This window comes from Engraulis encrasicolus, chromosome 18 (genome assembly GCF_034702125.1).
Source record: "Engraulis encrasicolus isolate BLACKSEA-1 chromosome 18, IST_EnEncr_1.0, whole genome shotgun sequence".
Taxonomy (NCBI): domain Eukaryota; kingdom Metazoa; phylum Chordata; class Actinopteri; order Clupeiformes; family Engraulidae; genus Engraulis; species Engraulis encrasicolus.
In genome coordinates this window covers 9,692,181-9,706,573 of record NC_085874.1, presented here as the reverse complement: position 1 = coordinate 9,706,573, position 14,393 = coordinate 9,692,181, and the positions used below count along the sequence as shown (strand labels likewise).

General features: G+C 43.1%; 2 protein-coding genes across 3 annotated transcripts in view; one reads left to right on the top strand and one right to left on the bottom strand.

The window, feature by feature from the left end:
• lin9 (lin-9 DREAM MuvB core complex component) overlaps positions 1 to 8,227 on the top strand; it is an 18,976-nt gene extending 10,749 nt beyond the window's left edge. The window contains exons 12-15 of one of the 2 annotated variants that reach the window (XM_063222980.1): positions 4,332 to 4,457; positions 6,417 to 6,593; positions 6,966 to 7,063; positions 7,587 to 8,227. In XM_063222980.1, the coding sequence (XP_063079050.1) occupies positions 4,332 to 4,457; positions 6,417 to 6,593; positions 6,966 to 7,063; positions 7,587 to 7,692 (507 nt within the window). In that variant the 3' untranslated portion in view covers positions 7,693 to 8,227. The remainder of the gene's footprint in view (positions 1 to 4,331; positions 4,458 to 6,416; positions 6,594 to 6,965; positions 7,064 to 7,586) is intronic. The other variant, XM_063222981.1, reaches the window with a different exon arrangement.
• A 2,102-nt stretch (positions 8,228 to 10,329) lies between these two features.
• Positions 10,330 to 12,521, bottom strand: mixl1 (Mix paired-like homeobox). Its single transcript, XM_063222648.1, has 3 exons — positions 12,443 to 12,521; positions 12,077 to 12,306; positions 10,330 to 11,636 (listed from the first exon to the last, which is right to left on the bottom strand). Exons 1-3 carry the CDS (start codon positions 12,519 to 12,521, stop codon positions 10,680 to 10,682), a joined length of 1,266 nt encoding a protein of 421 aa, XP_063078718.1. The 3' UTR covers positions 10,330 to 10,679.
• Between the last annotated feature and the right edge of the window lie 1,872 nt (positions 12,522 to 14,393).

The window sequence follows — 14,393 nt, the reverse complement described above, 5'->3', positions numbered from 1 at the left end:
ATAGTAATATATATAGCCTGCTCTTTGTTGGTTATATTGCTTGATAAGCCAGAAGGATGATACAAGGCTAAAGGATGTGATTAAGTAATTTGTTCAATGAAAATAGGTATGTTTCATCAAGTACCATTGTGTGTACACTAGGGGGTGGGTATTGCCAAAGGTTCACCATTCAAAGTGCATTGCGATACACCTGCCACAATGCGATTCTATCATAAAGCATTGCAATTCATGTACTTTAGCAATGCATTGCGATATTTACATCAGGAAAGGTGTAAAATACGGCTTATTTGTCAGTTACTTAATTCAATTTATTTTATTTTAGCATTTTAGCATCTGTGAGAGCACTTCAATTACAACAGAACTATTGCCTACAAACTGACTCAAATGAACTAGTGGTAAATTCAATTGTATCACTAGTAAATAATCGATTGTCACGAATCGATACAGTACACCGTGTTCCACATTATTACGCAAATGACATTTTTTGCCGTTTTCCCAAATAATCAATAGAAATGACAGTCGTCATATTTTTCAAGTCATCAGCCATTAGAGTACAATTTTAAACGTTTTTGAATGAACCTTCCAATGACATCGGTATTTTTTAAAATAATAAAAAACTTAAAATGCCCAAAATGCTCTGTTCCAATTAATTACGCAAAACAGTTTTGTAGTGTTGTAATCCAAATGTCTTTCTTTTTTTCCCATTTACATCAAAACAGTTGGCATTTGGTACCTTCAATACATTTCAATGTTGAAAACTTTGCTATAAGCTGTAACTGGAATGCTGCATTTAATATTGAAGTGATGGAATTGCATGGTAGTTATGGAAGCCCAGATATCCTTGCTGCTTTGATCTCAGCTGTTTTTGTTTGTTTGGTCGGGTGACCCACACTTCACTCTTCAATATACCCGTTGATTTCCATGCCACGTTTAGGTGCTTTGGAGATGATGACATTCTAACTCACCAGACATAACATCCCATTCATTTTCAATGGGGTTTTATGTCTGGTGAGTTAAAATGTCGATACCACCAAAGCACCTAAACGTGGCATGGAAATCTATGGGTATATTGAAGAGTGAAGTGTGGGTCACCAGACCAAACAAACAAAAACAGTTGAGAGCAAAGCATCAAGGATATCTGGGCTTCCATAACTCCCATGCAATGCCCTGCCATTGACTTCAATGTTAAAGGCAGCATTCCAGTTACTAAGACAAAGAGGTTATCATCAAGTATTGAACATTGAAATGTAATTTAGAAGGTACAAAAATCCAACTGTGTTGATGTAAATGGGAAACAAAGAAAGAAATTTGGATTACAACACTACAAAACTACTTTGCGTAATAATGTGGAACAGAGCATTTTAAGTTTTTTATTACTTAAAAAATACCGTTATCATTGGAAGGTTCATTCAAAAACGTTTTAATTGTACTCTAATGGCGGATGACTTGAAAATTATGACGACTGTCATTTGCATTGATTATTTGGGGAAACAGCGAAAAATGTCAGTTGCATAATAATGTGGAACGTGGTGTATATGGTGAAAATAAGTATTGCGATGCATTGTCATGTTTTTTTTTTGCACACCCCAAGTGAACACAGCAGCAAGAAGTGTAGCAATTTGCTTGACTGAAACGTATGGATTCAATGTGTATATTAAGCATGCTTTGCATGGTAAGAGAATTAACCGACAACCTGTCGTCATTGTTTATTTGCAACAAACAAAGTTCAATCACATGTCCATGTGATTTGTATGCATAAGTATGCTCCAACGTGAGCACAAAGATGTAATAATAATTTAATATAATTTTATTTGTAAGCCACATTCTTACATGATATGTAGGGGTCATTTCACGTGAAATCAGACACTTTGGGACCCGACAGACACAGATTTCAGTCATACTTGCTGTGCCTATTTAGTAGCAAGGTAGCACCCCAGAACTGCATTTGTGTGAATCTGACACCAATATTAAGGGAGAAACAGACTAGCAAAGATTTACACATAAGGGTAGGACACTATACATTCAACCTTGATTGTATCAGTCAGTGTAAGTCACAAAAAGATGTCTGTGGTGTTATTTGAAAGCTCTTTTCTGGCTCTACAAATTACACACACATCATGGAATACAACAACCTTCAGAATATGAATTATGATGCATTGAAAAATTAAAAATTGAATATCAAAAAAGCTTATATTTTAAAATGGCCGGTTTCTTGTCTATACATAGGCTGTAAGGTCATAAACAACATATGGAAATGGGGTGTTTGGTTCTTTATTCGTTTCAGAGATAATGGGACAAAAAGGTTGAAATGTCATGGGTGAGCGGTTAGGGCGTCAGACTTGCATCCCAGAGGTTGCCGGTTCGACTCCCGACCCGCCAGGTTGGTGGGGGGAGTAATCAACCAGTGCTCTCCCCCATCCTCCTCCATGACTGAGGTTCCCTGCCGTCCCACCGCACTGCTCCCTATGGGGCGCCACTGAGGGCTGCCCCCTTGCACGGGTGAGGCATAAATGCAATTTCGTTGTGTGCAGTGTTCACTTGTGTGCTGTGGAGTGCTGTTTCACAACGACAATGGGAGTTGGAGTTTCCCAATGGGCTTTCACTTTTCACTTTGAAATGAGTTGTAATGAAATAGTAATAGAGTAGTGTCAGGGACATGACTGGACTGGTCATCTGGCATAATGGGCATTTTCCCGGTGGGCCCTGCACTCTCATTGGTGCCTATTCCAGGTACTCAAAAACTACACAGCTTCTGCCCATTGTCAATGGACACAGTGGAAGCTAGACCATTTTCAGCATTCAGAGAAGGCAGGGTTGAAAGAATAAGCTCAGTAAAGGAATTTTCTAAATGTTCAAGCATCAAAGGGTATGTTGTAGCTGTATATGATGGCAACTAGTGGCTAGCATGTGTTGAGTAATGTATGCCAAGCACTGGAGAGGTGGAACTGAGCTTCCTGCATCCTCATGGACCATGGACCATTTGTATGATGACATATTTTTGAGTCCCATTATCTCTGAAATGAATAAAGAACCAAACACCAGCATTTCAGGTGTTGTTCATGACATTGCATGCTATGTTTAGACAAGAAACTGGCCATTTTAAAATATAAGGGTTTTTTGATATTCAAATTTTCAATTTAAGATAAATCATATTCTGAGGGTTGTTGTATTCCATGCTGTTTGTGAAATTTGTAGAGCCAAAAAAGAGCTTTCAAATAACACCACAGACATATTTATGTGATTTACACTGACTGATATAATCAAGTTTGAATGCATAGTGTCCTACCCTCATATGTAAACCTTTGCTAATCTGTTTCTCCCTTAATATTGGTGTCAGATTCACACAAATGCAGTTCTGGGGTGCTACCTTGCTACTAAATAGGCACAGCAAGTATGATTGAAATCTGTGTCGGTCGGGTCCCACAGTGTCTGATTTCACGTGAAATGACCCGTAGCTCAAAGTGCTCTAACAGTCAGAAGAAAACGGTGGAAATAAAAACAATAAGCAACGCTACAAACAAAAAAGACATTCGAAAACAGTAGAAAACAATTAAAAACGGAATGTATACAATGTAGTTTGCTGTTTGCAGTGTAGTTTTCTGTAGCTATTGTGCATAGAGTACATCTTTGTGGATGAATGACCAGGCCGTGATGGACCCCTGATAATGAAAGGGAATTTGTCTGGTGAGCTGTTATGAGAAGGGGAGTGGCTATGCCCAGAATTCCATGTTTATGCCCAGAGAAGCAAAGCGGCAAAAGGCCATGGAAATTAGGTTAACTGATATCTTTGGCAATTTATGCTGTAACGGTGTGAAACTTTACAATGCGCATGGTCTTACCACTGGAAAGTCACCCTCCAATTTGGAGATCATTCGGCAGAGTGGTGGAGGAGTTATGTGTGGAACAGACAAACTAACAGACAAGTGGAGTCACATACAGACATTTCTTGCATTATTATGGCTCATTATTTTGTGGTCAGGACTTGACAGAACCCAGACCTCCGCCTCGGGAAAGTGCAACAGAACAGATAATCAGATCGGGGTTCCGAAACTTGGAGCAGGTGGATGTAGTCAGAGTTCGCTAAGCAATAGTTTGCTCAGATATTTGTATTGCCCCTCAATTGTTGCAGTAGAATGCATTTACAACAGATGTCGGGAGAATGAACTCGGCTGTACAGACTGCCGAGTTAAAAAAGAAGGAGCCATCAGATGGATATGAAGAGGCTTGTTTTAAATAATCAGTGTGTGTGTGTGTGTGTGTAGAAGTAGATGTCTTGTAAGCCTAAGAAAAATATGTACAATAAAACTAACATAATCGGTGTGTGTGTGTAGAAGTCCTACTCTGTGCCGGTGTGTCTGGACTTCCAGAAGCGTTACGCCTCCACAGTACTGGACCTGGAGCAGCTGAATAAAGACCTCAACAGAATACTACACGAGGTTCAACACTACTCCTACGAGGTGTGTGTGTGTGTGTGTGCGCTTGTGCGTGTGCGAGCGCCAATCTGTGTGTGTGTGAGCCAAGCCATCCCCAACTGTCAAGACAAAGTCTTTGTGTTTCCCTAGACTTAATGTGGCCTCTGATGAGCTGTGGAACACCTCCATAGAAGTATAAGAACATACAGCTACAGAACATAGCCTGGGAAATCTCATGCTGCTTTGCACAATCGTTCCGATCTGAAAGACCGCATGGCAGTTGCCCTAAGCGAGGGATCCTGAGCCAATCTGAGAGCGGGCAGGGGTGGAAAGGTGGTGATTGCAGTTTGTTTGAAAAGTTACCACTGACATGATTGGCTATGAGCTACATATATGCCAAAGGACATATTTATAACGTCCAATTAACTGCCAATCGTAAACCACACCTTTCCTATGAGTAATTGCATAGGTAGCCTCCAGACAAACTTGTCTGGTGTTAAACAGGCAACTACTAGAACATATCGCTGCTAATGGTGCAGCCTTCTACGTGGGTCCTCATTGGATGGGTGATGCATAACAAGGCTTTCCCGCATATTCATCAGAAATGACTTGTATGACTGGTGCAAAAAGCACATCTGGACATGCTAAAAGCATTTTGGGAAATGATGTGGTCAGTTGAGACTGAGTTAGACTTATTTGACTACAACAATGGGAGGTGTGCGTGGCAAAAAACCCCACTAATTTTTATATCTAGTGGATGGTGCATCCTGTTATGGGTCTGCAGGGTTTGCATAGGTACTCTAAACCTTATTAAAGTTGAGTTCCTTGCTAATTTCTGGAAATATCAACAGATTTTTCTAACAAATGTTCAAAAGTCAATCACAAAGTCAAAGCTTTGCTAAGTTTGGAGTTTCCAGCAGGACAATGGTTGCATTACTCTGATCAAAATTCAACAAGGAGTTCATGCAAAAGAACGAGTAGAATGTCTTGAAATGGTCATACCACTCCACATACCACTTCACATAATTGAAAATGTATGAATTGATTTGAACCTGACTGAATTGGAGGTTTTCTGGATAGGATAATGGGCAACCATGCAGTAGTACCAGATTGTTGGGACTTGTCAGTTTATTTAGCAAGTATCCCACAGGCAATGTGCAAAGGGGAGCTCTACTTCATATTAATGGAATGCCTCCTTTGGGATGTCCATATTTATGCACATGCTTTAAAGGTACACTGTGTAAGATTTTTAGTTGTTTATTTCCAGAATTCATGCTACCCATTCACTAATGTTACTTTTTTCATGAATACTTACCACCACCATCAAATTCTAAGTATTCATTTTGACTGGGAAAATTGCGCTTTTCGTACATGAAAAGGGGGATGTCCGCCATTTTGAATTTTCAGAAATAGACATTTTTAGCTGCAAAGATTACTGTACTTGGGCCATACCAGAAAATATTTGTTTATTACTTAAAAACCTTCATGTAAAGATCAAATTTGGTAATTGGCAGCCCAGTTTCAATGAGCAGCATAGTTGCAGTACCCTTTTTGACCATTTCCTGCACAGTGTCCCTTTAAAAACAATCCACATAAAATTGTTTCTGTTGGACCTTTTTGAAATTATTTCTCAAATGAAATGCTTCTCTTTCCCGATGTTTTAACATGTATTCAAATGAAGTTGCTACTTCAAAAGCTAATCAAGAGATTAAATGGTTAAATGGTTTTCCAAAAGGGTGCCCTAACTCTTCATACTACTGTATATCCCAGTAATGCTAATAGACACATGCCACCCAGTGGACAAGAAAAGAATTGCACTCAAAACAAAAATCAGAAATCATTTTGGCTCCAAAAAAAGGATAAGATTTGGGTTGGGCAAAGGTGGAGTCTAACTGTGTGTGTGTGTGTGTGTGTGTGTGTGTGTGTGTGTGTGTGTGTGTGTGTGTGTGTGTGTGTGTGTGTGTGTGTGTGTGTGTGTGTGTGTGTGTGTGTGTGTGTGTTCAGCTGGCCCCAGAGCAGGGTGTGTGTAGCGGGGAGCCGGGTGGTGTGTGTGAGATGCGTCGGCAGTGTGAGGAGGTTGCAGATGAGATGGTGCAGAAGAACAACGACTCACACAATGTCCAGAGCGCACACCTCACACAGCTGGTGTCACGACTCACTGCACTACTACTGCAGCTCAAGGTAAAAACACACACTGCGTGTATATGTGTGTACGCGTGTGTGTACTTATTGAACATATCTGTATCAGTATGTTAGTGTGGGGTTTTTTACTGTGTGTGTGTTTCTGATTACTGTTACTGTCTTATTTATATGTTTCGTTTAAATGCACATAGGAGACTGGTCAAACACAATTTCAAACTTTTGGGCTAACCCTGTTGTGTAGATTTTTGAGTACACTTACACTTAAGTACACTTAAGTACACTTGACATATGCGTGGGTATGCGTTTGCGGTTACCAGTTTGCCGTTTGGATGTCTGACACACACATTAACAGTCTCTCTAACAGCTTCATAATTCCTAATATATTTTGTGTGTGTGTGTGCGTGCGCGCAGTGTTTAGCTGAGGACGGGGATCTGAACTCATTTGAGTTTAAATCTCTGAATGAGTCTCTCAACGACATCAAGAGCTCCATCGACGTCTCAAACCTCAGGTACGTGTGTGTGTGTGTGTGTGTGTGTGTGTGTGCGTGTGTGCGTGCGTGTGTGCGTGCGTGTGTGTGTGTGTGTGTGTGTGTGTGTGTGTGTGTGTGTGTGTGTGTGTGTGTGTGTGTGTGTGTGTGTGACGTACATTGCTGTGTCCAAAGGGGGAGTCGAATACACTGTGTACACTAATAAACTGTGACATACACTGCTGTGTGCGTAACATACCTGTTAGCTCTTTTTGCATGTCACATACCATATCCTGTGATTTGTTTTTGACCTATGCTCCCATTGTGTGTTTTCATTGCTGGTTTGAACTTGCTGTATTCTAGTGAAGACAGTTATAAATGCATCTCAGATATGAAGTGAACTTGAGCTGAACTCCTCCCCTCCCCTCTCCTCTCCTCTCTTCCTCTCCTCCACTCCTCTCCTCCACTCCTCTCTTCTGTCCTCGCCTCTCCTCTTCCCTCCTTTCCCATCCTCGCCTCCTCTCCTCCCCCTCTCCCCTCTCATCTTCTCTCTTCTCCTCTGCAGTTGTTTTCGTGATAATGTTGAGATCCACGTTGCCCACATCCAGAGTGGACTCAGTCAACTGGGAAACCTACACGCCTTCTCAGCCAACAACACACACACACACTGACACACACTAATACACACACAAACGCACACACCCTTACTAATGTGTATGTTCTGGTCACACACACACACACATACGTGCACACACACACACACACACACACTGTTTTCTTTTCTTTTAATAGTTTATCTTTTATTTCCCATCCATGTATAGACACGTGTACAGTGTAGAACTGCTATGGCTGTTGTGTATAGACTGCAGATAGCTGTGTACGTGTGTGCGCGCGCGTGTGTGCGTGTGTGTGTGTGCGCGCGCCATATCGCAGAAAAATGTTTGTTATTTTTGTAAAGATTTTTTAATGTTACAAAAACATTGTTTATAAATTGTGTTGAGTGTTCTTCTGACGTGTTCATGTGGATATTTGCTGTGTTATGCATGAAGAACAGTGATGTATTGTTTGTTTGTTTTTTGTTATTTTGTAAAGAAAATCGTTTCCTGCAGGGGTTGTATGTATTTGACATCTACATCCGTTGTTTTTGTTTGTGCAGAACACAACGGCATTATATGCTCAATAAAACCACACAGAAACGCTGAAGAATGCTGTGCACTGCAATGTATTTGCGCACACTCAACACACACCCACACAAACACAGAGCTGTGTGTCGCGTGTATACACTTTATTATCCTCGTTTACAAGGGTGGTGCCATTAACCTGACTCTCAGCAGCTGGTATATTTTGTCTTCACAATACCATCTGGGATTCTGGAAATAAAGTACTAAAAAAGTAACCTGATTCACATCATCTGGCTGCGTTCGGCTACGTCACGCGGGGGCGTTCCCATGCCTCAGATGGTAGGAATCAGGTAACTAAAAAAATCCAAATATTAGCACAGTGCACTTTTAAGATGGATGGATTCACACACAGCTGTGCAGTGTCATGTACACTCTCACACACGCATATCCACAGCTGTGTCATGTACACACAGTCACACTAACATACTGTACATGTTTTTAAGAGGAAGTGCACTCAACTCCAGATAGACTTTGGCAGTCCAGATAGTCACCCTCCCATCTGAAGACCAACTCCTGGACCATTAGTACCATGGCTGCGCTTCAATATACACCTCACTGATTCTAATGGACAAACAGACAGGCAGACGTTTCAGCCAAAGGCTAAACCAACTGTCAAGCGGGCGGGCACACACACACACAGTTTTGGAGTGACTTGTGATGTTAACACACACCTGAGATTTGTACACACACACACACTCGCAGCTCTGTGTTTTTTTTTTTTTTTAACACACCTGACCTGACCTCTAAAACACACCTCCCGGTACACACCTGGTGTAGTCAAAGTTTGTACACACACACCTGACCTCATACACATGGGGTGTCATGTGCAAGGTGATCCAGTGTACAGCAATAATGAGGACCCTGAGAAGTGTGAGAGCAATATTTCAATGAACACACAAGTTATTTCCAAAATGTAAATATAGTATGTTTAATGCACCAGCTGTGAAATTTACCACAGAAAAGTATGTTTCATCATAAACTTAAATGATGTTTTTCATTTTTTGCGAAATTACGGTGGTGCAAATGTGAGTGTACCACAGACTGGTGCCCAGTTTGTCTTCAAAACTCCCCATCTATGGGTTGAATGAGCTCAGATGAGGTGTCATACTTCAGCATTGGTCATAGGCAGGGTGCGATTTGTCGGAAAACCAGAAGGGGGGATATGTTTCAGATTGTAAGCAGTATCAATGGAATTATATTGAACTGTGATAAAATCATATAGAAAAAGTTGCGATATCAAGACCAGAAGGGGGGACAATCCCCCCCATCCCCCCTACAAATCGCACCCTGGTCATAGGTGTGTTTAGAAGAACACAATGAATGCCTGTGAGTGATTGTGACGCTATTTGTAGAGCAATAGTTATTCATTCACCACCCTTTTTTGCCCAAAACTTAAAAAAAGAATGAGCTACAGAGTTCATATTATAAACCTTACTTCTATATGTTGTAATTTCAACGGATATTGTATTTAACTTAATCCAAGCATATTTTGGAGATATATTTTGTCCAGAATGTTACTTCTCAAAATAAAATGGTTGTTCACATTATTAGTGTGCACGGCACTGTAAATAGACACACTCAACAAGGACTGCTGAGTAGTGTGCAGGTACAGCATGCTGTTTAGGTTTACGCCCAGACGGTTCTCCTTAAAGGTGTACTTTGTAGGATTGGACAGAGAAGGTATTGTAACAACTTTGATCATTGAAACTGCTGCCTAATGCCAAATTTTATATTTGAAGGCATAAAGTAATATTTACTAATATGACCAAAAGTACAGTAAGTTTTGCAGCTTATAAATGACAATTTCTGGACATTCAAAATGGCGGACATGGAGAAGATTCACCTTTTTATGAATGGAAAGTGACATTTTCCCGGTCATAATGAATAGGCCTACTTAGAATTTCATGGTGGTGGTATTTGTGTATACCACAAAGTATTTGTGAAAAAGGTAACACTTGTGAATGGACAGCATGAATTCTGGAACTAAACTACTAAAAATACTACATACTGCACCTTTAATTAGAGTATAGACTGCACTTATGATCACACACTACACAACAGCAGAAGACTTATCACAAGCAATTTGGGTATGTTACTTTCACTTTATTTACATTTTCACTTTGGTCACAGACATTTGGTCACAGGTGCGTGCATATCAGTAGACATTTACAATATCAACATGGAGTTCGACACGATTGATCACCCAACTGGAATAATAGGAGTCTTTTTAAGCTGGCAGAAGTGGTCCCCAAGGACGGGTTACTGCAGAGGCCTACTGGCCCCTGGCCCAATGTGGGTCAGTTGTCCTGGACCCAGGGAGAGCAGGAGCCCAGAATTGGGACCTCATTACATGAAATGTGTTGGGTGGGCCATTTCAGATGACTATCCTTGGCCTGGCAAGAGATGACAACAGCCCTGTGTAGGGGTCTAAGTGATGAGCACCATGTGTCTGTCCAACACACAAACACAGTCTCATGTTACAGGAATTGGCTGAACATCATGTCTCTGTCCCAGTCCGAGTCTGAGTCAGAGAAGTCTCGCGCCTCGCTGGCTCTGGGTGGCGATGAGAAGGGGGCCATGCTGTCACCCGATTGGCTGGTAGCTTTGAGAGACATGGCGGCCGCCGCTGGGACGCCGCAACAGACGAGCGCCACCGCCTGGCGAGGGGGAGACCGTGCAAAGCCACCATGGGAGGATGAGGACGATGACAAAGACGTTAGCGGAGGCATAGCCATTGATGAAGATGATGATGATGACGAGGGGGGTAGTGGAGGGATGGCCACTCGCATCTCGGGGCCGATGGTCTTGTTGGGAGGGTAGTTGTCATAATCCACCAGCACGTGCTTGGAGGTGGCAATGGCAGTGGTGGCAGCGTTGGCACTGGTGGCCCTGATGGTGGTGGTCACATTGGCAAGGCTGGTAGTGGTGGTAGCAGCCGCGCTGGCAGCGGCAGCAGCAAGACTATGGTGCGGCCGCCATGATGCCACGCTGTTACAGGTGGGCACGGACACACACAGCTCCACACCACCTTTCACCTGATGCTGCTGCTGATGATGATGATGCTGATGTTGGTGGTGGTGTTGCTGCTCCAGCTTGGGCCTGATGGTCTCACGGTGACTACTGCCGTTGTCGTAAACACAAGAGGTGGGGGGCGGAGAGTCGTCAAACCTGCTCCTCTTTGTGGCCATGGCAACAGTCTGTATCGTGTGGTGCGCCCCATTGGCCATTGAGGAGTGGGGAGGCTGCAAGGAGGAGGAAGAGGAGGAGGAGGAGGAGGAGGGCACCCTGGGAACATCCAAGCCGGTCTGAGTGTGGAGGTGTGTGTGCGATGGGGGATGGGACATCACACTGCTGCTGGTCCTCTGCTCCTGCTGCTGAGTCACTGGATGTCCTACCTGGCGTCTGGACTTGGCGCGGCGGTTTTGAAACCACACCTGCAAAGAGGAAAACCAGAAACAGTAAATCTCAGCCCAATTGCTTACACACAGTACAGGAGAGTGAACATTTTACCACCCAAACAGTCACCTGTACTACTGAAGTTAACTGAAGGACACATTTACATTACTGCACACACTCCTTTGGATCTATGGCTGACACATTGCAGTAGAGTGGAGTTACATTGTTGAATGTGTGTTAACACTTCAGTTTATTCAATATTCAGTAACCTGCATCGGTGCCTAGGCCTGCTATCTACCCTTGAGCTATGTTTAATGTAGGCCTAAAGTAAATAAACAATAGAAATTCAGGCTATTTGTGCTGTTCTTGACGCACGGACGTACTGGTGCTGTTGGAACAGCGCGTCTCTCCCCTGTGGCTGCCGTGATCAGGTGGTGCTACTGCGCGCGCCCCTCCCCCGCAATATACGGACACCCACCTGGATTCGGGACTCGGGGAGCCCGGTGAGGGACTCCAGCCTCTCGCGCAGGTAGATGTCGGGGTACGGGGTGTCCGAGTACACTTTCTCCAGCACCTCGATCTGCACCTGCGTGAAGTTGGTCCTCTTTCTCCGGTGGGTCAGCAAGGTCACGCTGTCGGAACGAGAACCTGCCGTGGTCGTTACCGTTACCGGGGCGAAGTAGCGCGCTCTGTCGTGCACTGGGAAATCTGGGCAACAGGACACAACACTGTTAGTTACGCTGCAGACTCACAGTTTTCCAAAATAACGTTCAACCTCCAGCGGTGTACATACGGAACAAGATGATATTTGCTCTGGCAAGACAACAGAGCTACGCCGGCTTACCTGAGCGGGTCATGGTGGTTCTCTCAAAGTTTCCTGAGTGGAACATGTGGAAGTGCGCGAGGTCTCCGACAGTAGGCATGATAGTCTTCGTGTCCATTTGACAAGCTGAGTTTGGGATCTGGGGACACCACGAGAGCTTTATATCCTTGGCCCTGCCCCGCGCGGGCGATCAAAGCTGACAGAGGTGCGAATGGCTTGAGATAGGTAAAGGCTGGCACTGTTCCACTCGCGCGTCTGTGATGGTGGTGAGTAGGCGCGAAAGTTTGCGGCATGCAGCCACCGGTGGCTCGCGCCACGACAAGCTTTAAAGGTCGTTAATGGATTCTTCACCTTCAATACACACACACGAGCTTGAAAAAACATTGACCTGTTCTGAGACAGCCGAGTCCAGGAAGTATCCTGAAGCATCTCAACGTGGGAACTGAGGAAGATACACTAGACAGGTCATCAAGGAGTAGGCCTAATCAACGAGAAAAATATACGCCATGGAATGGAAACATGCATTTTTATTCTCACAGCCTATACATAGCCGGCCTCTGAACACAGCCTGTTATTTTCATCTGGGCAGAACGGTCATGATACTTATACACAGGACTATATGGGGGGCTACCCTACATAAGGCTACACATGGGCCTACGTTACATTACATTAGGCCTACATCAGGGGTGAGGAACTTCAAATTCTATGAAAGGATGTACCAAGGGCTGCACCATGAACACAAACCAGCATTGCCCCTGCACTTTAGGTCTATTGAAGACATACACCTTTACAACAGAGCTGAGCTATTCAACTTCTTGAGAATATCCTTCTGTAAAATAGGCAGAACGGGACATGTTCACAAAACAATATGGTCAAACACATAGGCTACAGTAACTATTTCTGGTAGAGGGGTGTGTTGGGGGAATCTGAGGATGTTAGTGATTCAGGATTCTTTTTATTCGTCCAGGGCGAAATTTGTCTTGGACATACATATAGCTGCCGCATAGCCCATAACAAATGACAGACGTAAGGTGTCATCATATAGATGCATAAACTGCATACTTAAAAAGTATACTTAGTGCGGTCTCGTACATATGTGCATTACGAGGATGGTAGTTTGTTAACGACCTGAGTTCAATAAATTCACAGAGTGTGTTGTGGGGATGTTAGTGTGTAATGTCTGCTCTTGATCCTGCTATCAGAACTTCAAGGAGGAAGCCAGACCCCCCACCCCCTTCACACACGCACACACTCACACACACATAGCAATACACACACACACACACCTCATGCCACTGCAGTTCTGGGCAATACACAAGCACAAGTGCAGTTCAAAGGTGTTCACCTGTTAGCAACCCCTCCAACACACACACAAACACACACCCAGCGCTGCATTAGGGGTTTGTCTGAAGGTCATTTTGTCATTTTGAGCAGACATACAAAGGTAACACACACACACACACACACACAGTCTGGATCATTAGGGAATTCTCCATGTCACTCAACAAAAGAGAAAGTGTGCATTCGCTCAGATCAGATCACACCAATTTGATGAAGCACAAACCTCATGCTCAATAAATAATCTGAGAATTGGGAGTGTTTATCGATGTGTGGACAATTATATATCAAGTCAAGTCAAGTCAAGTCAAGTCAAGTTTATTGTCAATTTCTTTACATGCACTGGTCATACAAAGAATTTGAAATTGCGTTTCTTGCTCTCCCATGCAGACATATTTTTGAACATGTTATATCTTTACATTATTATATTAATTGGGTATGGCTTCAGTTTACTCACAGGTCAATGTGAATTAATAAGGTATGGTATCTGTAATTCCAGCTGTCACACACACACACACACACACACACACACACACACAATGTATGTCAGTTCCTCCGCAAGTCATCAGTGTTTTATTATGCTGCTAATGACAGGTCATGAAACACTCACAAGAGGTCATAAGCATAAGCACAC

Bases quoted from the DNA above. Each gene is read 5' to 3' on its own strand.
- mixl1 (XM_063222648.1), bottom strand. From the start codon at position 12,521: ATGCCTACTGTCGGAGACCTCGCGCACTTCCACATGTTCCACTCAGGA. The intron at 12,307-12,442 runs GTAAGCCGGCGT...CCTGTTGCCCAG, and splicing joins AACCACCATGACCCGCTCAG to ATTTCCCAGTGCACGACAGA. The intron at 11,637-12,076 runs GTGGGTGTCCGT...TCCTCTTTGCAG, and splicing joins TCCCCGAGTCCCGAATCCAG to GTGTGGTTTCAAAACCGCCG.